The 22,398-nt window shown below is 36.8% G+C and overlaps 1 protein-coding gene across 6 annotated transcripts; it reads right to left on the bottom strand.

The window, feature by feature from the left end:
- Positions 1-431: 431 nt before the first annotated feature.
- Positions 432-21,541, bottom strand: agap2 (ArfGAP with GTPase domain, ankyrin repeat and PH domain 2). 6 transcript variants are annotated; one of them, XM_052541170.1, is made up of 19 exons: positions 21,210-21,541; positions 12,709-12,767; positions 12,147-12,234; positions 11,950-12,035; positions 10,253-10,394; positions 10,028-10,162; positions 9,822-9,937; positions 7,530-7,673; positions 6,999-7,079; positions 6,697-6,801; positions 5,700-5,883; positions 5,469-5,576; positions 4,757-4,894; positions 4,445-4,504; positions 4,048-4,196; positions 2,979-3,069; positions 2,642-2,864; positions 1,445-1,712; positions 432-1,182 (listed from the first exon to the last, which is right to left on the bottom strand). In XM_052541170.1, exons 1-19 carry the CDS (start codon positions 21,370-21,372, stop codon positions 976-978), a joined length of 2,547 nt encoding a protein of 848 aa, XP_052397130.1. In that variant the 5' UTR covers positions 21,373-21,541; the 3' UTR covers positions 432-975. The 6 variants fall into 6 exon arrangements, with proteins under 6 accessions (XP_052397130.1, XP_052397127.1, XP_052397126.1 ...); XM_052541167.1 differs by lacking the exon at positions 21,210-21,541 and adding an exon at positions 15,662-17,604 and having other exon boundaries at positions 5,712-5,883; XM_052541166.1 differs by lacking the exon at positions 21,210-21,541 and adding an exon at positions 15,662-17,603.
- Positions 21,542-22,398: the final 857 nt, after the last annotated feature.

Below are 22,398 nucleotides of genomic sequence, written 5' to 3'. Positions count from 1 at the left end.
ACGAACTGATGTTTTTAATGTTTACAAATGTTAATGTTCCTATTTTTAACATAAAAAAAAAAATTTGTTCATTTTCATGTATTGATTAATATGTTTCTATCAGGAATCTCTCCATTTTGAATTGTGTGAATCTATTATTACAATAAAAATATACATTTTATTTAAAAATATGTTATAATAAAGCCAAGAAGTAGGCTATTTGGCAGTCTATATGAGCCCATAATACATAATATATAACGCACAATATCTCAACTCATTTTACTGTCACTTGATATTTCTGTTGACACATCTGTGATACCGAAATTGTAACCAGGTGATTAATCTGAAATCAAACCAGCCTTCGATGATAGTGAAGTTTTGAGGCATTAAAATGTAGAAACATCTGCTTTTTGGATTTAAAAAGATGTAGACTTAACAAGTAGTGCCAAAGAGAGGTTGAAGATCAGAGTTTATTGTCTATAGTTTATAGAAATGATGCACAATGACAAATACAATTTCTTCTGAATATAAACATGTTATTACATTACACTACCCTCAGTGATGATGTCTGTTTTAAAGAACAATGGTAATGACAGTCATAATGGTAAATACATTCCCTCAGATTGCTTTGGGAAACTCTCAAGCTACATTTTATCATATAATGCATCTATGTTACAGTATATTAATCAGGATATTATAAATAATATTGCTTTTTAGTTGGTAAAACAGTTTCCATTTTTTTAAAAAGGCATGTCGAAATATTTGTAGCTATCATTCTAAGCCTGTTCTAATATTGACAATTAAGAGTTTCTTCTTTTCTCTTTCCTTGTTCCCTTTTCCGAGGAATCCGCAGGGATAAATGTACAGTATATAAATACAGCGTTGTTGGCAATGTCCTCATACAGAAATTCACAGACACACGTAACACACAACTCTGTATGAAGAATTAAAAATGGCCCTGGAGAAAATGTTTATATGATCATGAATGTTCATGGGTTACGAGACCCTCCTCCTGGAATTGACACGTCCGATACTGGTGATGCTACTCTTGCGGGACAGAACCGGTGTCGGGGAGGTGGGCGACGTCTCATTGGGGCAGCCGTGTTGGAGAAGAATCTCAGCACACTCTTTGCTGCCGGCTTGGCGTGCCAACGTCAGTGCGGTTCTACCTTGAGGATCCTTTGACTTCACATCACTGCCGTACTGTTGGACAAAATCAAAATCCATAAGAAATGAGCAAATGATGCAATACCGTAGTCCAACAGTTGAAGGAATGATTCACCCAAAAGGAAAAATTCCTAAAATTAAAAGTAATTTTTTTTAAATATGTGTCCCCTACCCATAATATAGATTTATAATGTAGTGAAAAAGTCGTCTCAGAAAAAATCAAGTACTGTTTAGAAAAATTATAATTTTTGGGTGAAGTATTCCTTTAACTCAAAGAAACTCAGGCTGAATAACTCACCCAGACCAGCAGCTGTGTCATGACCACGTCGCCCAGCTGGCAGGCCGCATGTAACGCGCTGTGATGCTGCTGCGCTGCTCCTTCAGGTGGGATGTTGATCACCTCCTTGGTGCTGTGCGCAAGGAGCAGCAGAAGTACGGGAAGGTCTCTGTCAATTACTGCTTTAAGCAACCAAGATGACATTGTGTCCTCTGAACAATGAGCGGGCAAGGGTGACACGAATGCCCGCTGTTCATATTTGGCACGGATCCACGACTCTCTCTGCTCTCTGAGGCAAACACAAAGCAAAGGCCAAATTATTATCATAGTGGCTAGCTGCATTAGTCATTATCGATTAACATTGTGTCATGATGAAGACTGAAGCACTGTAAAAAAATTGTATGTTCTCAGTTAATACTTCAAAAAAAAAAAATATTCTTAATATCTTTGTCTTTTTTTTCCAGATTTAAAAATAAATCTATGCATTTAGAAGCAAATTAGTATTAAGACTTATATGTAAGTGAATATAAATGTAATATATAACTGAATATAAGGGTTACGTCTTTTTTTAGGAAATTTGTTCACTTGCTTTAAGTGTTAAGCAAAACGTAATTTAATTTAATTTAATTAATTTTAAGTTAATTTAGTGAAGTACACTATTGTTCAAAAGTTTGGGGTCAATATGACATATCTTTTTAAAATAAATTAACACTTTTATTCAACAAGGACACATTAAATTGATCAAAAGTGACAGTAAAGAGATTATAACATTACAAAAATTCTAATGCTGTTTCTATTCAACTTTCCTAAAGGGGGAAAAAAGTATCATGGTTGCCACAAAATATGAAGCAGAACAACTCTTTTCAACGTTTATAATAATCAGAAATGTTTCTTGAGCAGCAAATCAGCATATTAAAATGATTTTTGAAGAATCCTGTGGCAATGAAGACTGGAGTAATAATGTGGAAAAGTTATCTTTACCATATCAGGATTAAATTACATTTTTAAATATATTACAATAGATATGAGTTATTTAAATTGTACTAATATTTCAATGTACTACTGTTTTTACTGTAATTTTGATAAAATAAGTGCAGCCTTGGTGAGCATAAGAGGCTTATTTCAAAAACATAATAAAAAAAACTTACCAACCCTAAACTTTTGAACAGTACTGAATATATTTATGTACTTTACTTTAACAGGCACCTCGTTGCTCACCTTGTTGCCTCAGGTGTCAACTTTTGGCATCCTTGGGTGCAGGTTTCCCAAATGCTGTTGGCCGTATGGTTGCCGATAGCCGCAAGCACTTTTGTGAGTTCACTGGGCCAGTCGTCCAGGTCTAGCGATCGCACACGGGACAAGTGTGTCCCCAGGTTCCGGTGGATTCCCGAACACTCGATGCAGATTAAAGCCCCAAGATTCAGACTCGCCCATGTTGGATCTGACATTAGACCATAATGTTTTCATATACTGAACAGTGACAGAGATCTCAACATATAGTACTATTTGCTATTTAGATTTTCATCACAAGGCATTATTTCAGGACCGCACTTACTTGGTGCTCCACAGTCCACACAGAGGTCGTTCCCTTTGGCATTTCGAATGGCCTGCAGGGCAACAGCTTCACTTTGGCTGTTCCTTCGAGCCTGAGAGTTGAAAATTAAGTCTATTATTTTGTAATATTGCAGGACAAACTGTTCATATGTATAGTATATTGCCGCCTAACATGATTTATGTATGTAGGATGAATCAGCATCCTTTTTGGTCTGGAAATAAGCAAATGAACCAATTATTCCCCTTATTATTTTAGCAATAGAAAAAGGTTAAAGAAATAGTTCACTCAAAAAATGCAAATATGCTGAAAGTTTACATCTACATTAGGCAATCCTAAATGTAGATGAGTTTGTTTCCTCTTTAGAAGAGATTTGGAGAAATTAAGCATTGCATCACTTGTTCACCAGTGGATCCTCTGTAGTGAATGGGTGCCATCAAAACACGTCCAGACATGACCCAGTCCATCAATGAATGTTTTTTGAAGCGAAAAGCTGTGTGTTTGTAACAAGCTAAAATTTTTCTCAAGTGAAAAAGACGTTTTGTCTGAATCAGGAGAGAAATGTGTACAGATCAAGGACTGTTTACAAGTGAAAACAGTCCAAACAAATATGTTGGTGGATTTTGATGTGAGGGGACAACAGGACATGGACTTTTTCACTGGAGGAAGCATCGATATAGATGATGGTCTGGAGTTGAGTGGATTACATGTAACAGATTGTGATGTTTTTATCAGCTGTTTGGACTCTCATTCTGACGGCACCCATTCACTGCAGAGGATCCATTGGTGAGGAAGTGATGTGAAATCTGTTCCGATAAAGAAACAAACTCATTTAAATCTTGAATGACCTGAGGGTGAGGACATTTTCAGCAAATTTTCATTTTAGAGTGAACTAGCCCTTTAAAGATGAACTGACCACAGAAAACTGAATGGACCTTTTTAATGGATATTGCACATACGTGTAAAAGTGTTCTTGGAGGCTTATAAAGGTTTGTGCTGTAAATGTTTGAAAGATATTTCTGATACTGTCAGGCTGATAGAGATTGGTTTCATTTTTTATTGCCCTCTTTACCTTATTTCTGCTCTCACAGCTCTGTAGACTTGCAAGGATCTGGCTTTCGATGGCCTGAACCCAGGCGTCCCTGTCCTCTTGACTTTGGGCTTCAAAATGCCAGCTCTGTCCTGTGCTCGATATGATGATGAAGTCTGAGCTCTCCTCTTCTGTTTGGGCGAGAGCAACAGTTATTTACACCAGAGGAAGGGATCAATAAAAACACCCATCGTGTCCTCAGTCTAATGTATGGTCTCAGTATAATTATGTGTTTGAGAGAGACAGGAACACACACAGAAACACTCAGACCCATTTGATGTAATCTAATGATGTGACAAGAGATGGATATGGACACATACTGCAGAAAAGACAGCGAGACAGAGTCAGCTCAGCCACTCATTTCAAACATTCAGGTTACCTGTTTTGTTAATGTTTCTCAAGCTACCAAAGCTTTTTAATTTCCACATTTTGCGCTTGGCTTGCGGTGCAAGAAATTAGTCCAGGGCAGCAGAGGATAAGAGGGCAGAAAGAAATAAAAGACAGAGGAAAAGAAAGAAGTAAAAGAGATTGTAAAAGGACCTTAGAGAAAGCAATTAATCAGGTACACATTAGAAAAGAGAGGAAAGCAAATTCACCTAAACTCTTCACCATAATGATAATAAAGATCGCTTAATCAGTGAAACTGGATCACTGTGACGTCTGGTAATCGTTCATAAATCTGATCTCTTACCCTCGGCCTGCCCAGCTGCTGCGTCTCCTTTCAAGTTAATACTTCGGTTTCGTTTTTTCTTCTTCCTGTCAGTCATTGGAGAAGATGGGAGGGGCTCTTTTCCTAAAGGAGGACTTGTAGCCCCTTCAATACTCAAGTCTATTAAGATAACACACACACACACACACACACACAAAAGAGGTCAGAAATTTCTAAACATTTCCTGCACCAGATTTCTTACTAATCTGATGATAAATACACTCTTAAAATACAATTAGGCCTACATTTGTATTAATTACTTTGAGTATATTGAATTATCTTACAAAAACATTAATATAATAGCATTATATATATATATATATATATATATATATATATATATATATATATATATATATATATATATAAATAATTATTATTATTATATAGTATTAAATATTAATTTACAGTATCAAACACACACATTAACACTAAATGAAACTAATAAAACTAAAACTGTTAGTCATGCATTTAACTAAATATAAAAAAAAATAAAAAATAAAAACTAGAATGTCAAAATGAATTGAAATGCATATGAATCAACAACTAAAATGAATCAGTAGCAACACAGCTGCTTGTTGGAAAATAGTGCTGAATTACTGTCATTGTCAGATTAGTAGTATTTCTAATCAGTTATTCTCCAACACTGTTCTAGAAAGTACGAGTGGAAGGTGTAAACAAATAATTCACATACCCACACTGAAGCCTTTATTAGACACAGAGGACGGGCATCGTTTCACCTTCTGATCGTTATGAAATGACAAACCAGTTCTGGATGCCTCTTCCACAGTCAGAAGATTTGCTGGAAAAAGAAATAAATAAATAAATCATGGCAGTGTGAAATCTTTTAAATTATTTAGTTTGTGATCATGTACATTTAAAAGAAAATGGGCCACTTTAAGGTATAAAAGGGGTTTTAATTTACATGTAGCGCCACCTTCAGATGACTGCTTGTCTTTACTAAGTCCGTTTACACCGGACACAGGAGTGAGAGTAGGACCAGGGGACGGTCCACCAGGAGTAGCAGCACGATGAAGACGCTTTCCTGGCACCTTCACTGTTACTCGCAATAAGTCCATCTCTTTACCTTGAGCATTCTGCAGAAACTCCTGCAATCACAAAAAGACATCTATAACATACTATAGTAGGATCTATTCTTACACAGTCTAGAATCTCAAACATTTGGGTTCTCTTCTACAGCTAAAAATAACACAACGTAACAGCTTAGTGGATTTAGAAATGCCATAATGCAATTTCATTGAAGTACTATTTATTTTTCAGTAATAATAAAAATATATAAATAAATTAAAAAGTCCAACAAAAAAACATATATATTTTTTTGGCACTGGATCTTAACTATTCCTACCAAATGATAAATCTGCACCCAACATGTAATTATAACATTAGAATTCTATGGAACTATATATATATGAAATTATTATATTATAGAATTATATAATAGAATGCAATAATATAATAATAAATGACAAATTATTATATTAACAATACATTATCTAAATATATTACATATTATCAAATACTTAACATTACTATTTAATATGATTATATTGGGCAGCTTCTAAAACCGAAACTAAAACTACAGCCATAAAAAAATGTTACTTGAAATAAAAGTTTGCTTAAATAAAATACAAAAAACTCTGATGTTGTTGAGGTTCTTGCGAAATGAATTATTCCCAAGCAAATAAAAATACATAAAAACTATATAGACATATATAAAAGCTATTTAATTTACAATACATGCAACAAACAAAGCTAAAAATACTGAGCATTTATTTCGGAACAAAAACTGCACGAGGTAAACTTCTGCAAAACACAAAATGTAATGATAAAAACAAAAGGGTACAAGAACATTTTTGATTCTCTGCTGAAAACAGTGCATGCTGCAAAAGTGCGTTACTCACATTTATATTTGAATGATATGTAAGCATGCCATTGTTTGACAGCGTCGCATACTTCTTCTTCCACTCCTTGTTTAAAGAGCGTTCACTGCGTTTCCACAAAGTCCCCTAACAAAGAAAAAAAAATTTTTTATTCAATTATTCATTTCATTGTTACTTATTAATAATTTCTTCTTTTTTTAGAATGCAATGAGATTCAGATATTTTTAAGTATCTTCTACGTGTCCAAATACTTTCCGGGGCCACTGCATTTCACAGAAGTCTCACGTCATTTCTTCAAGTCATTGCTGAAATCTTGCACGTACCTGTTTAATAGGAACTGATCGACTACTCATGTCACTTCTGCTATCAGAAGCTCTTTTTTCAGAGTCACTCCCGCGACGGTTCTAAAAAAACAGACACAATAAATAAAAGTAAAGATAAGTGGAAACTGAAACACATGAAGGAAGGAAACAGATGTGACTCATGAGATGAGGTGAGTTTTAGAGTGACAACGAGAGTTCACAAACACAAACTATTACTAAAGATACAGTCATGCTTCTGTTTTATTGTATTGTATGTAATTTCTGAACCAACAAGAACATGGCCACACAATGGCTGTTTTCAGACAGGTTTCCCAGTCTGCCATTGGTTAAATTAGGATAAAATAAATAATTTTAACATAAAACATTACCTTACATCAAATCACCTTTGATGTATCATTCAGATATAAATCCAGTTTTATTTTTAAATACGAATGATATAGTATCAAACGTTCCACGCACAGTTTTACTGGTGTCGCACATAATTTAACTGGCAAGATTTGACACTCTTTATATTGAGCTCAAAGAACTAACCGTAAATAAAGATGTCCGTCGTCGGGGTGGATTTCTTTGCGAGCCCCCATCTCCACTTGCCCCACCCCGTATGTCTTTGTGACTTATCACAGGGGTGGATGGCAAAGAGGAGGGGTAATCACTACTCTGACCCCCATTACTGGCCTAAGAGAGGATGATGGGATGGTGAGAAGAATGAGACAGATGTTGGAGTGGTGAATGGTGCAGACAGATTGATGGAGACAAAAACTTTTCACAATCACTCAAAACAGTCAAATACTCAACAACGAGTGTAAAACGTGCAATGTATTGATCTGAAAATGAAAATTTCACATGGAATATGAATTAAATGGATATATGAGATGTGGAATTTAATCAATTAGAATGAATCTATAGTAAAATACAACTATGTCATTTCTTGTCCACGAAAGTTTGCTTAATAATAATTGTTCAATTATTATAGTTATTATTTAATAACAATATCGTCAAATAACATAAATGAAATTCAACCAAAATGTGACCAACGCATAGGACTAGGCAAAGAATATAAAATAAATCAGATCAGAATATTTTGTCAATGCAAATTTTTACACCCCAACAATAATCAACATTGAAAGGACAACACCAGTACTTAATTCGTTAAAATACTCCACAGTAATTATAATGATAAAGGGGTCAGTCTCACAAAGAAATGTCTGGGTCATATTAAAAAAACAAAAATAATTACACATGTTAATTGTATTGTATAAAGAACAAAAAAGTTATGTTTAATATATATAATAAGTAGGGCTGGGCAAGTTAACGCGTTTTTATCGCGTTAACGCATTAATTAATTAACGCCGACAATTAGTTTTTCGCGCGTTAACGTACTTTTTATTTTGAAAGTCCGTTACTCACTGCGTTTCAATACACATAGCTAGACTGTAATAAAACAACCGAATACAACACAAACCATGGGTCACAGGAGGGGTGGGATGTTTATCAGTAGGCTACTGGATGCTTGGGATGAGCTAGCGCGCAAAACAGAAAATCATGTCCAGAGTCGAATTCCATCTGGTTGGAATGTCTTGTATAAGCGACTCCTTCTTTCGTCTAAGTTCAATTTGTTTTTGTTCTAATTCTGCACCACTCGCTGCACTGTGCTTAAAATGGCCCACAACCTTTCTTCATTTGGCCAGGACGTTGTCAAACGCGCTGTTGTGCAGAGATACTATGACAGAACGCTGGAGACTGCGCGCGACGCACGTGTTCAAAAGGCAGATGTCTTGCAGCAGCGATCATATTTCTTGCACTATCTGTGCTAAGTGTGCTGACTTTATTTGAAATATCCCACTGCTGTGCAACGTGAATAAAATGTTTGGCGCACGTTTCAGCAAAATGTCTCTCTTTATCATCTGAAAATGTGAATAACCTTGTGTGTCTTAGCAACTGGCTAGGTGCAGATGAGTAAGTAAATGTAAAGTTGGAAGAATGGATAAATGAAGTTAATTTTGTCCACTCAACCTGCATCACTGAAAGATTTTTTTTTTTTTTTTTTTTGGACTGAGATTCTTAGTCTCTTAAAGGAGATTGATGTTGTTGCTCGGAAGGGGCCAGTTAAAATGTAATGATCGAGGTTCTGGACAATTGTTTTTTTTTTTTTTTACAAACTAAACAAAACTTTAATGTTTTATTTAATAAAACATTAATGTTTTAATGTTTTATTTATATGTTAATGTTATATTTAATTTGATTACATTAATGTTTAAGTTAAGATTTACAAGAAATGTTAACTGCTACTAACTTTTAACTGCTGTAAAAAAGCACTTTATTTTGTTTAAAGTTTTGACAAACAACATTTTATTGCACTTTTATTCATACAGCAGAACTTTGAAAGAATAAAATTACACAATACACTACTTTTGATTTCATTATTGAATTTTGCGCATGCTGCGATTAATCGTGATTAATCGCAGAAAATCATGCGATTAATCGCGATTAAAATATTTAATCGTTGCCCAGCACTAATAATAAGTTATATAAAGTTGTTTGAAAAAAGTGTTTTTCATTGTTCTCATGGCAATTTTCTCCGCAATTTCACAATATTTAAATGAAAAGAAAAAGAATTTTTAAGTAAAAAAATTCTAAATATTTACAGATGTATCTCACAAAAGTATAATCACATAATCTAAAATTAGATTAGAATAGAAACTAAATTAGAATTTTTTTACACCAAACTTAGAACTGGATAAAGGAGAAAATGGCCTAGACATTTCTTGACAACTTTAATGAGATTCGCCCAAGCATCAGACAGACTCATGAGCCCTGAGATACCTGTCCGGGCCCTGACACTGGAGTCGAGGCCCCTGAGTGACTCGGGGAGTTCGGGAGAGATTTACAGGAGGCCAGAAGGGCGGCTTGCTTCTTGGCAGCGACAATCTTGTGAGTCACTAAGTGGGAAACAAGATTGTCCGATCAACACTTGCATTTGGTTTTAAAGTAACATGGCTTTTTAGCCCCTATTTTGAGATGAAACTCACTTTCATTAAATACTCTGTCCACATTAAGTCCATATGTGGCACAGGTCTCAAAATAAGTGCAGCGACGCACATCTATACACAGCTGCTGAACTCTCTTGTCTTCAATCACACGGGCGTTAGTGCTACTAATCTTATCTGCAGGAAGAAAAACAGACATCGATTTTGAACACAACATGGTTTTGCTCAATAAAAGCTCCCTGAAGCCAAGACAAGTATAGCTCTTACCTTGTGTTCCAACTGCTATAACTGGGATTTCTGCTATGTTACGATGAGCGCTTAGCTCACTGTAGTTCTTGTACACATCCTGGAAACTTGCTTCATTTTCCAGACTAAAAACTAGGATGACGCCATCAAGCCAGTTGCAGATCTACAATCACAAATTTAGAAATGAAAAACAGCGAAAAAACTGAAACATTTACAGAAATAGTTCACCCAAAAATGAAAAATTGCTTAAAATTATTCACCCTCGGATTTGGATCAGACTTGGAGAAATTGCAGTTATTATGGATTATAGACTCATTTCATGACTAAAATTTAAGGTTTAACGTTAAAATGTTTTAATTATGGATTTGTTTCTTAGAAACACATAGAATTTTGTGTCACAAGATATTAATTGATGGACTGGAGTGGTGTGGATTACTTGTGATGTTTTTATCAGCTGTTTGATCTCTCATTCTGACGGCACCCATTCACTGCAGAGAATCCATTGCTGAGCAAGTAATGTAATGCTAAATTTCTTCAAATCTGTTCTGATGAATACACAAAATCCTCTACATCTTGGCTGGTTTGAGGGGGAGTACATTTTCAACAAATATTCATTTTTGGTGAACTATTCCTTTAAAGCAGAATACACTACCGTTCAAAGGTTTGGGGTCAGAAAAGTTAGATTTTTCCAGAATTTAATACTTTTATTTAGGCAGAATGTATTCAATTGTTCAAACTTGACAGTAAATAATTGCTTTCTTTTCATTGCCTGAGAAATCCAAATTCTCTTGATCTTTTGACATATAAGAGGTCATTGTACTATAAAAACACCTGTAAGTTTCATAACTCAAAACTTTCTATTTAGTCTAATGGTATTATGGTACACTTTATGATGTAATAGTGTAGCTAAACCCCGCCTCCACAGAATAAGATCAACGCCTGCTTCTACATCACTGCCTGTTTAGACCCACCCTCCGATTTGCACATGTCATGAGTAAATAACGCTACACCTATTCAAACATAGCTTTCAGATGAGGGGTCAAAACAGGACAGAAAATAACAATAAATGTTTCTTGAGCAGCAAATCAGCATATTAGAATGATTTCTGAAGGATCAAGTGACACTGAAGACTGGAGGAATGGTGCTGAAAATTCAGCTTTCCTTACAGGAATAAACTACATTTTAAAATGTATTCGAATAAAAACAGTAATTTTAAAATGTAATTGTATTCCACAGTATTACTATATTTTTGATCAAATAAATGCAGCCTTGGTGAAGCTGATTTCTTTCAAAATGATTTGAAAAACATACTAACTCTAAACTTTTGAATGGTATTAAACATAAACAAAAAATAAAATAAGAATTTGTGAATTTTCATCTTTTGGGCACTATAAGACCCCAAAATATACTCAAATACTTTTTGCTACGCAAGCTAAATTTCATGCATTGTCCAAAATATGTCAGAAGCAATTCATAACACAACATAATGCAGCATTCTTAATCTTTGCTATATAATGCTATATCGTAATTGCAAAAATTCTTCTTGAGTTTATAGTTAAACACTTCTGATTTAATGGCCCAGACAACTTACTGACAGTTTGTTACTGCCACTCAAATGTTTGTATAAAAAAAGAGGAAGATGCACACTTTGGCCAAATATTTCTGTCTTACACACTGTATGTTTCTGTCTCAAGTGTACTTAGCAGAAATAAACACACCTGTGCACTTGGTGGGCCAGATTCCTCTCGGATCAGCAATAAATGACTCTGTCCCTCCACCAACACCTCTTTTTTATATCTTCCCCCTTCCAAAGAAGAAAAATAGGACAAAAGCAAAAGATAAGTTAACAATAATACCCATAAACAGTTAAAATGACAGTCTTCATAGAAGAGATGAGACAGAAAATAGTTCTCACCCTCATGCGACTCAAGTGGAAGATAACTTCCTGTGATGAATCTGTTTACTAGAGCAGATTTTCCACTGCGAAGGCTACCCAAAACCCCCTGTATGCAGCAGAAAGATAATATTTGACTCTCGTCTGAAACTCCTGAGGACACATTTGAGACTATAGGGTGTGAAGCTTAAGCAGGATTTAAGCAAAAGTCTCCATCCTCTTTTAATTTTGTTGCTGTTTAGAAAAAACATTTTGGATTTTAAAAAGATCTCATGTGTGATTTTTCTTTCCTATAGGCAAAGATGTATCCTTTTTCAACAGTATGACAAAAGTTACAAATAAATATTTTTAGCACACTGAACCAACTGAAATATTGTTTTCATAGATGTATGACTAAAATAATTTAAAAGGGTTGTTTACATGCTTTAGGTATATATATATATATATATATATATATATATATATATATATATATATATATATATATATATATATATATATATATATATATATATATATATATATAGTGTTAAAGTGTATAGTATAGTGTAAGTATAGTGTTATAGTGTTTAAGTTTTCTCACCAATCGCAGTTCTGGAATAGCACGTGTTAGGGTCCATTCCTGGCTATTGGCACATGAGGCTGAAAAATGATAAGTCAACATTAAGTCATAACTTAACATCAATAAAGAAAATATGTGTGCAAAACACCTCACCCTCATGCTATGACACTGTAACGTGTCACTATGTGTGCTATGCAATAATTGCTATGCAATTTCTATCATTTTTTCTGAAGTAAAAAGTATTGAATATTATACAAAATGTTGTATATTCTACATTTAAAAAGGTGACCCCATCTGACTAAAGTGGTGGGATTAGTTTTATGTACAGTCACCAAACTAGTAAATATATTGTTCTCATGAAGCTGGACAACTTTCTATATCATTAGCTCCCTCCAACAGGAACTAAGCTATTTTACATTGAATGTGGATTTTTTTTTTTTTTAAATCTCATGTGATCACCAAACTTGGTCAATGTAACACCAAGACATTGAAGATTCTGAATTACAAACAGATTTTTGATATCTCGAAAAGTTTTGCCATGGCATGGGATTAAATTAATGAAGAGTCACATATCTTCTAAGGGCAATGTCTAATTTTGATCAAACTGGGGTTCTATATTTTGTAATATTCTAGTCTGTATTGCTACATGGCAAGTATAATATAAATAAAACTGCAAAAGAAAAATAGATGAATGAATCATATAACCATATGGAATGGGATATGTGTTGATTTATGAATATTCTAGTCTCGGTAGGTCAGCTACTGTATTTCCTGTTTTCCAAAAAAGATCTTTTTATATTGATCTATGGCTAAAAATCCCCTTGTTCTGACCGTTGATGAAACTTCAGATGACTCACTTACAGGAAGAGTTTGACATGATGTTATGACTGTACAATGATCACAACACTCACAGTGCAGCAGAATTTATGTCAAGCCATGTCATTTTTCGTGACTATCAAATTCAGTCCAGGCCTAAGGAAGCTTTCTTACAGCAATCTGTGTCCATTTAATCACAGATCAGGCATTGCCCAGCCCTTCTGTTGCACATTTCTATGCTGCATCGAAGTGCAGTTTGATTGCACTGTATAGCCTCAGATGACGGTTCATCTGGAGGTGTTATAAATCGCTGATAATTCACAGGGCGTGAAGGACTGCAGGTGTATCAGTGCAGCACCCCTCGCTGCTTTATATTGGAAGTCTTAGCACACGCTCACTATTGTTCACCAGAGGTTCAGATCCGGCACACAGTGATAGACGAGCACATCACCTCATTTTTTTGTGTGCCTGCCCAGCTGTGTCACCCTGTGGGTGCATCAAGCAGCGGATGAGATGCTTTTGTTTAGGGGGGGTGCTTCGGTGCGATACACCCTTGTGACCAGCGCGAACTGATTAAAGCAGCTCACGACGCACAGATGCAAGAGTTCACAGCTTTGATCGGCATACCATCTGAGTTGGCACTAGTGTTGTTTGCAGTTTCCTCGCTCACGCGCCACCCACGACACAGCAGAAGAGGTTTAACCCCCTCCGAATTCAGCCCAAATCTATGAGGTCATTGTATGGCAGGGCACATCAGGAGTCGAGCCAGTGCAGTTAGACAGTGCGATCCTTATGTGCCATATACAACAGCCACCCCTTCCATCTAAACGGACGCTCTATGTGTTAAATTCTAAAGCTGGCCTCTCTTGTTGTCAAAAGGATCCCTCATCGCATACCCTCACTCCCATTCATTTCATCTGTGGCTCGCTCCCTGGCATAATACAGCCACACAACAGGCAACTCGCTCAGCCCTCCCTGTTGCCATGACAACCCCGCCTCCAGCCACTGCTGTCGTTCACTCGGAGAACACATACGTAAATATTTTGTGTGCGCATGCGTTGTGTGTACAGACACATCAGACCTTTTGCTCGTAGCATATGGACCACACACACCTATATGGAATTTCACTTGTGCAATTATATCCTACCAAATAAGGAACCTAATGATCAAATCTATAGTGTTGAGAAACGTAGACGTTGTTTGAAAAGAATCCTTTGTTCAACAAGCTCTGCATATGAATTAGTTGAAGGCATCTCTGCAACATTACAGCAGATCATTAGAAGGAAAACCGACTTACTTTGCTTGGGTGGATTTGAAATGCCTGTGGATACAATTACCGTCTTCGTCTTTGAGTTGTTTCTCCACTACAGAAACCAATGCTTCACCTCCAGTTTAGTGTGCTTAAACGCATGGCTGGATATGGTTTGAAATTAAGAGGCTGGTGATGAAAGGATTGAAGCTTCCATGAAAGAATGAGATCAGAATACAGGAAGTGGGTGGAACATCAAAGATGGGATTAGGATGTTAGGCAAAATGATGCTGCCTGTGGCATGGGTATTATCAAATTTGTTTACCATCCAATTTTTCCAGTGCAGAAACTGAAACAGTAGGGGGTGGTTATAAAGAAAAGGCTAGGATGCTTTCAGCGTCTTAAATATATATCCCAAGGCATTAGAATTCCTCAAATGTTTGTACAGACTTGCATATGTCAGTTTTCTTAATTAATGCCAACTAAAACAACAAGCTAAGAACACTAAATTATTTAAATAAATAATAAAAACTTTAATCAGTCCTTAAGTCATTACAAACCTATATGACTTTATTTCTACTGTGTAATACAAAAGATGTTTTTAAAAAGTTTTTTTTTTTCCTTCAGACAATAAAAATAAATTCAATATTGTTTTGGACCCCGCTGACTTTCACTGCATGGATAAAAACATGTAACCTGTTTCACAGGTTTAGAATGACACATTTTTGGGGTGAAAAATCCCTTCAATGTAAATATAGCATTTATAATAATGGATTTCAGATGTTCGTACACAAGGAAGCCCTCGTTTACAAAATGTGCAAACTACCTGGCATGACCAGGTAAACAATCCTGCTTCTATTTATCTGCTAGTTTCAATTCTATATGGATGAGTAAATCATGTTTTCCTACCTTCCTCTTCACTGGATTCCCTCTGAAAGGTGCTATAGACTGGGGTCACAACGGTTGCACTGGTTGCAACTGGAGTGCTCTTGGTAAAAATGCCACTAATAAATCTTAGCATTTTGCGGTCACGTGCTGAAGCCCCCTGGGACTGAGCTGTTCTAAAGTCTGCTACCATTTGACCACCTTTGCACTTCAGGAGGTCCTCGGACAGACAGTTCAGGTCACTGTTGTCCAGGGTGCGACTCTTTCCTTTGCGTTGAGGCTTGGTAATCAAGGCGACAGGGGTCGGAAGAGATGTAGATCCTGACTTTAATCTCTCTGCTCGAGGGCTTTGGGGTCGCATGGCTATGACGTCCCCTTCTGTGGGCTTCCTTATCCCAACACCCCCTTTGAGGTCTTCATGGCAATGTTTCACCTCACTTACAGCCCATGATGCCCGAAAAGATCCAGGAGTCGGGCTGGTTGGGGACTGGATCCTGGTACGACTGTCCTTACGGTCAAGGCTCTTGGAGGAGGCATGGATGCTCTCTCTGGACTCTTTAAATTCACGGCCACCTCCATGAGCTTTAAGGAGTGATACAGGCCGCTGGGTTGCACGGACTGGGATGTCACCAAGATGCCTAGCTACATCTCGAGGAAAAGAGGTTTGGGGTATTCCAGTGGAATCTCTGGCTCTTCCATTCTCTGTGGTGGGTGAGATCATTGATTTTTGTCTATCTCCGGGATGAACACCATCTGCAAATAGTGCCTTATCCTCCCTTGGGCTTTGGAGTATTTCCCGTTCCACTGAGAATTTGACAGATTCGCCAGCTTCCAGCTCAACAGCCTCACCCATTTTCTGGCGCTCCTGGCCCTCATTATTGGATCCAGCGTGCTTGAGATGTTTCGCTCCATCTGAATCGTACACTGCTCCCCCCACAGCCAGCCTAGACTTTTCCAACTCATTCTCCTTAGTGGTTTCTACCTTCACCAAGGTGAGGGAGATAAGGTAGGTGGTTTTTGACTGTGAGGTCCCGGATCGGTTCATGTGGTCCAGAATTTTCTCAGCAGATCAAGAACAGAAAATAAATTAAAAGAGTCAAATAATCTTCTTCTTTGCTTGTTCAGTGGCTTCTACAGCGGAAAGAAATCAAAGAATTCACAGAAAGAGACAATTCTGGCAAGTATGTCAAAATGAAGTGAAGCGTGACCTTGTTCCCTTCGAGTGGGATAGAATTTAGCTAACGTCCTTTGTGCTCTTTCACACCTTCATGTTTCTTCACAGACTTCATAACACTGTTCTCTTGTCCTCTTACACATATTTTAAGCATGCAGACATGTGCCCACCTCTCCACACCTGCATGAAAAGCATGCTCTTGATTCCATTGACTACATTCAACAAGAGGCAGTGTTGAAGGCAAAAATTACAATGAACGAGATGGAAACGAGATTGAAAATTCCTTCAAGGATGACAAAGAATAAAATTACGTTTGAGCGACATGCACAACTGATAACCTCAGATCAAGGCACATCGTTTCACCAACCTGCTCCACAGCGAGTGGAGGAGATGCTGGCAGAATGAAGAGTCAAACTGAGGAGTCAGTCTAAATGCCACTTGGATTGGTGGAAATGTTTACAATAAGTCCATAGAGAGAGATCCCAGTGTCCCCATACAGAGTCTATCCATCACGCCTCCAGTGATCAGTGCGTCAAGCCTTCGGGGATGTCAATAAAACAGACATGCAAGACAATCATGCCTCATTCTACAGAGGAAGCTGCATATCACGGTAAAGGTTTAGACGAGTCACGCATCATGAACAAGGCTCCCTCAGATCTCTCCAGTTGAAGGTCTTCTTCAAACCCACGCAGAACGGCACCGTGCAGGAATACCCTGCTCTCTCCATCTTCTGCTTCTCTCTCTCTCTCTCTCTCTTTCTCTGCCCTTGTCACCAGCCAGACAGCTCCCAGCCCCTGCTTTCCACAGCCTCCTACCCCCTCCTCTCGCTCTCCCTTCCTCCCTCCCTCCCCTCCCTTCTCCCTCTCTTTTCTCTCGCTCACACATGCTCTTCTGCTTAAAAACCAAGAATCAGTGATGTGTTGAGGAATAAAGACAGACTGTAAAGCTTGCGAGGTTCTGACAGGGAAAGAGGGTCAACCGCGCAAGTAAACACAAATATGGAGTGGTTACATGCAAAGCTAATCACACTGACACATCAATCAAGAAAATTTTGCACTCAATCCAGTGCCGTATCGGGCGGCAACGTGCCACATATCACAGTCTGAGTCAGTACAGTGATTCAGGAGCCGTCGTGTCCCCCCACCTTTTCTTTCCTAGACACTGAGCTTCCTTGTTACCAAGGTATTCCATGGCTAAACTCCTCCTCCTTCATGCACTGATTCCATCTAGTCTCTGGCTCCCATTCTCTATCTCCACATCTAACCCGCTGCGCTGTGCACGGACTGTCCTTGTCAAGGTGTGTATGAATGAGTAAGTGATTGTGCGAGGGCATGCAATAATACTGACAAATTTATTGACTGATCTGTTTGTCAAATGGGCTTGATTAAATACTACAGTGAGTAAATACTACACTCAGAGGGATTCAATACACTCAGAAAAAAAGGTACAAATGCTGTCTCTGTTGTGGTACCCTTTCACAAGGTACTGATATTTACCATTTAGATCAGTGGTCTCCAAACTCAGCCCTGCAGGGCCGGTGGAGTTTAGCACCATCGCTAATTAAACACACCTGAACCAGGTTATTAAGATCTTACTAGTCATAGTAGAAAATTCCAGGCAGGTGTGTAGAGGAAAATTGGAGCTGAACTCTTTAGGACACCAGCCCTCAGAGTTTGGACACCCCTGGTTTAGGTCCCATCCACACGGAAACGCATTTAGCTTTATACGCATACATTTTGTATCGTATAGGCATTTCATCCACACAGATCAGGCGTTTTGGGAGAGTGAAATCTATATTTTTTTTTAATGGGCTCCAGAGTGGATAAATCTGAAAACGCCACCCAGGCATTACAGCACCACATACTGGTCTGGCATGTATACTACATCGTATTGTGTCAGTTTTGTGTTTTCGTGTAGATGCAGATATTTCTTGAGACAAGGGGGAAAAAAGATTGCATAGGGAAAGCTCTGGCTTCGTGGAACGTAGACTTAGATACTATTTACACCTTTGGTACTGATATGCACCCTTTAGGGATAAAGAAGGTACAAAGGTGTACCTTTTGAAAGTGACAGGGATGAGAGTAAAATAACATAGCTACATGCTAACATGCAAGACTACTTAGATGTCTGAAAAAAAATTATATATATATATATATATATATATATATATATATATATATATATATATATATATAATATATATACCATGTTAATGTTTGTTATGACTGAAACACCTCCTGTTACTGTTGATGTAATGTTCATGGGTCAGTGACATAACACACACACACAAACACACAAACACACATTTATATAGATAATATTGAAATAATCTTGCAGAGGTAGGAGTTGCCTTTCAGTTGGCAGTCGTATTGAGTTTACAAATCAACGCTATTGATTGATATCAATCATGAAATCATATAGAACACTATTTAACTGAACATTTAGGAAGAGGGCATGCAGTTTTGTGTCTGAAAGTCTCTAACTTTCATTTCTTTTTATTGATTTGCTTCTTTATGTATTAGTGGATTAGTCACTATTACTATTGCTCATAGTTAAGGGATTTCAACAAAACTCTTAAAGGGACAATTCACCCAAAAAGAACTGAGATGTTTTTCAAAATATCTGATTTTGTGTTCCTCAGAAAAACAAAATGCATGCAGGTTTAGAATGGCATGAGTAAATTATGAAAGAAATTACCCTACCAATAAACCACTAGACCTTAGCAACCGCATAGCAACACGCTAGAAACCTCTCAGAATACCTTATTAACCACATAGCAACATCCATGCACAGGCAAACGCCACTCACATTTTTCTCAGAAATTTAAAAAGACTATAGTTTGTTTAATTTTATTGTACGTTATTATCCTGCTAAATATTCTCTGAGCTAAAATGTTAACATCTCTGTCTTGGAGATCTCACACTCCGAAATATGTTTTCCCTAAATCGCTGTCACTCTGCCTGTCTCCCACTCTCTTGGCTCCCTGCAGTAAGCAACATTTAAATGTGTCAGTCCTATTCTCAAATCCCTATGCTCAGAAGCCAATAGCAACATTTCCCTTTACTTTAATTTTAATTTCATCAAGCATAATTTGAATCATCTTATGACTATGTGGGCGAAATAAACCATGTTCAAAGAGCATCCACTTGTTTTTTCCTATTTCATCTCATCTGTTCTGCAACTTTGTTTACAGACATCAATAGTGAAGCTGGTTAACACAAAAATATAAAATGGGTTAACTGAGGGACTATATGAGAGAAACAATATCATATGCAACTAGAATACCTAAGCTACCATCCAGAATATCTTAACATCATTGAGGCAAGTTTTACACGGGTAAGTATTGAAAATATCTTGTTTTAATTTTGGTTCTGGCTTACAGAAAAATAAGGTCTGATATTATGCTCATAACGTCTTTATATTGAGCTGCAATCTAGAGTGACGGATGCATTAAACACTCGCAAGAGGAAGTGTGAGAAGGAAGTCAATTATAAGGAGTATCAACAAACACTGTATTAAAGATGCATTAGTCAGTGACACCATATGTTGTGACCTGAAAATATGCGCACATGTCAATGCTCACTCCTAACATGATTTACTGATATTGCATCTAAAAATGACTGAACTTGCCTATACTCGATGAATGCCAGATTATTTAAAACCCAACAAATTTAATTTGTAATCTTAGGGTAAACTAAAAATAATTGGGTCAGATACGGAGATTAAGAGTAGCAGTATAGACACGTGTTCCCTGAGATGGAGAGGATGTGGCTTTCGTGGGCAGAAAGAGAGCGTCAGACAGGAAATGGACCAGCACTTCGTGTTCAAAAGCTTGCCAGCATGACGATGTCTCTAAGATGGTGCTAATGTTTCAACCTGGGCCTCTTTAAATTATTATCCATGACTCTGATTCTACATCCAGACTGTAGTAACAGTTCATCATCACAGTCTAATGGAGGAGCATGTGCATTTGGAGACGTCTACTGGATGCATAATTCAATTTTACATGAGTTCAAACATTTATGTTCCTTTTTTATCTGTCTGCCTCCCCTAAAATATACATGGGACATTTTTTTATATGATATTATTACAAAAGCTCAAGATAACAAACATAATACTGCAAAAAAAGAACAATAGAAAACAAACCATGTGAAAAAGCCTAATTTCTTGCAAATGTGCATTTGAACTTACATAAGGAGCTCACAATCGATTGATCTAGATACGAAATACTATCAGAATCTGACTCCAACATAGAGCTCAATTCAAACAGCGTGCTGTTTATGTGCAAGTCAGTCGTAAACATCTCACCTTGCAAAACCATACAGGAATCTATCAGCAAGTGACAAAATAAACAATCTCATGATATTTACGAGACCTTTCAAAGGAACTCAGGCTCACCTTGAATGCTGTGGAGGAAAACCTTTAGTCCTGTCCTGAGCTGCTGGTCCTCAACCCTCTCCAGCTGTTTGAGAAATTTGTTTATGGTCTTTTGCAAGCTTTCATGTCTTCTCACCTCAGCTCTAATTGCAGTTGAGTGTGTAACTTTATTTGTGCTATTCATATTTAGACCAATGCGACTGCTCAAACTGCATGGAGTTTCTCCTGTAACCCATCAGCATTTCCTGCCCGTTTATTCATCTCAGTGTCACGTACAGAAGCAGAAAGCTGTTCAGATTCTAGGTATGCAGCTCAGAGCAGAAGTAGTTTGGCTTGCATGAATTTCCTCTCTCTTTCTTTCTCTCTGAATTCACTTCCTGATTTTAAAAACTGTCACCATCTCATAGGCTGCTTTCTCGCAAACAGGATTTTGTGGTAAATTCAAGGCAACCGTTAAAAACAAAACAAAAAAAACAATAAGACTTTGTTTTCAAACTGATATATATATATATATATATATATATATATATATATATATATATATATATATATATATATATATATATTACATACAAAAGGCTATTTAATAGCAGGTTCCTATTATGAAAACTTTATTATGATTATACTAATAAGGTAAATCGGGGCTAATTGTCACATGCAGTTTGTCAGAAAAGTTTTTTTTTTTTACATTTTTATTTTATTACAAGTTGTATTATTATTATTATTTTTAAATGCTATTTCATGTCATTTATTGTTTATAATATATTTTATTGGTTTAAATAATGCTTAAATCCCCCCCCCCCATTTTTTTATTTTTATATTTCATATAGGCCATAATAACAGGCTCCCATTGTGACAACATGTAACATTTAGTATCAAAATGAAGCATTATTTTGTAACAAATATTTTAATGTACGTACACATAAACTGACATTCAGTTGACTGAAAAGTGTGACAATTAGCCTCAGCCTGCCCTATATCCTATTCCATAAAATATTCATTTATAAGTGAAATGTGGCATTTATGGGAATTTCTCGCATGAGACGAAAAAACGTTTTAAATGTAAATTTCACAGTGTATAAAGTGGTTCCTTGTGTCTGATTCGGAATATAGGCCTGTCTTTATCATCAGTCCTCAATGCAGCATCCTGTGGCTCACAGGCCCGTGACGTCAGAGGGCGGGGCGTAGAGTGACATAGTTTGTTGCTACT

Source organism: Carassius gibelio, chromosome A23 (genome assembly GCF_023724105.1).
Source record: "Carassius gibelio isolate Cgi1373 ecotype wild population from Czech Republic chromosome A23, carGib1.2-hapl.c, whole genome shotgun sequence".
Classification (NCBI taxonomy): Eukaryota; Metazoa; Chordata; class Actinopteri; order Cypriniformes; family Cyprinidae; genus Carassius; species Carassius gibelio.
The sequence above is the reverse complement of the archived record's forward strand: the minus strand, read 5'-3'. Positions and strand labels throughout refer to the sequence as shown.

Bases quoted from the DNA above. Each gene is read 5' to 3' on its own strand.
- agap2 (XM_052541166.1), bottom strand. From the start codon at position 16,682: ATGAACCGATCCGGGACCTCACAGTCAAAAACCACCTACCTTATCTCC. The intron at 12,036-12,146 runs GTGAGAACTATT...CTTCTTTGGAAG, and splicing joins TCCACTTGAGTCGCATGAGG to GGGGAAGATATAAAAAAGAG. The intron at 10,395-11,949 runs GTGTGTTTATTT...TTGTGATTGTAG, and splicing joins CTGGCCCACCAAGTGCACAG to ATCTGCAACTGGCTTGATGG.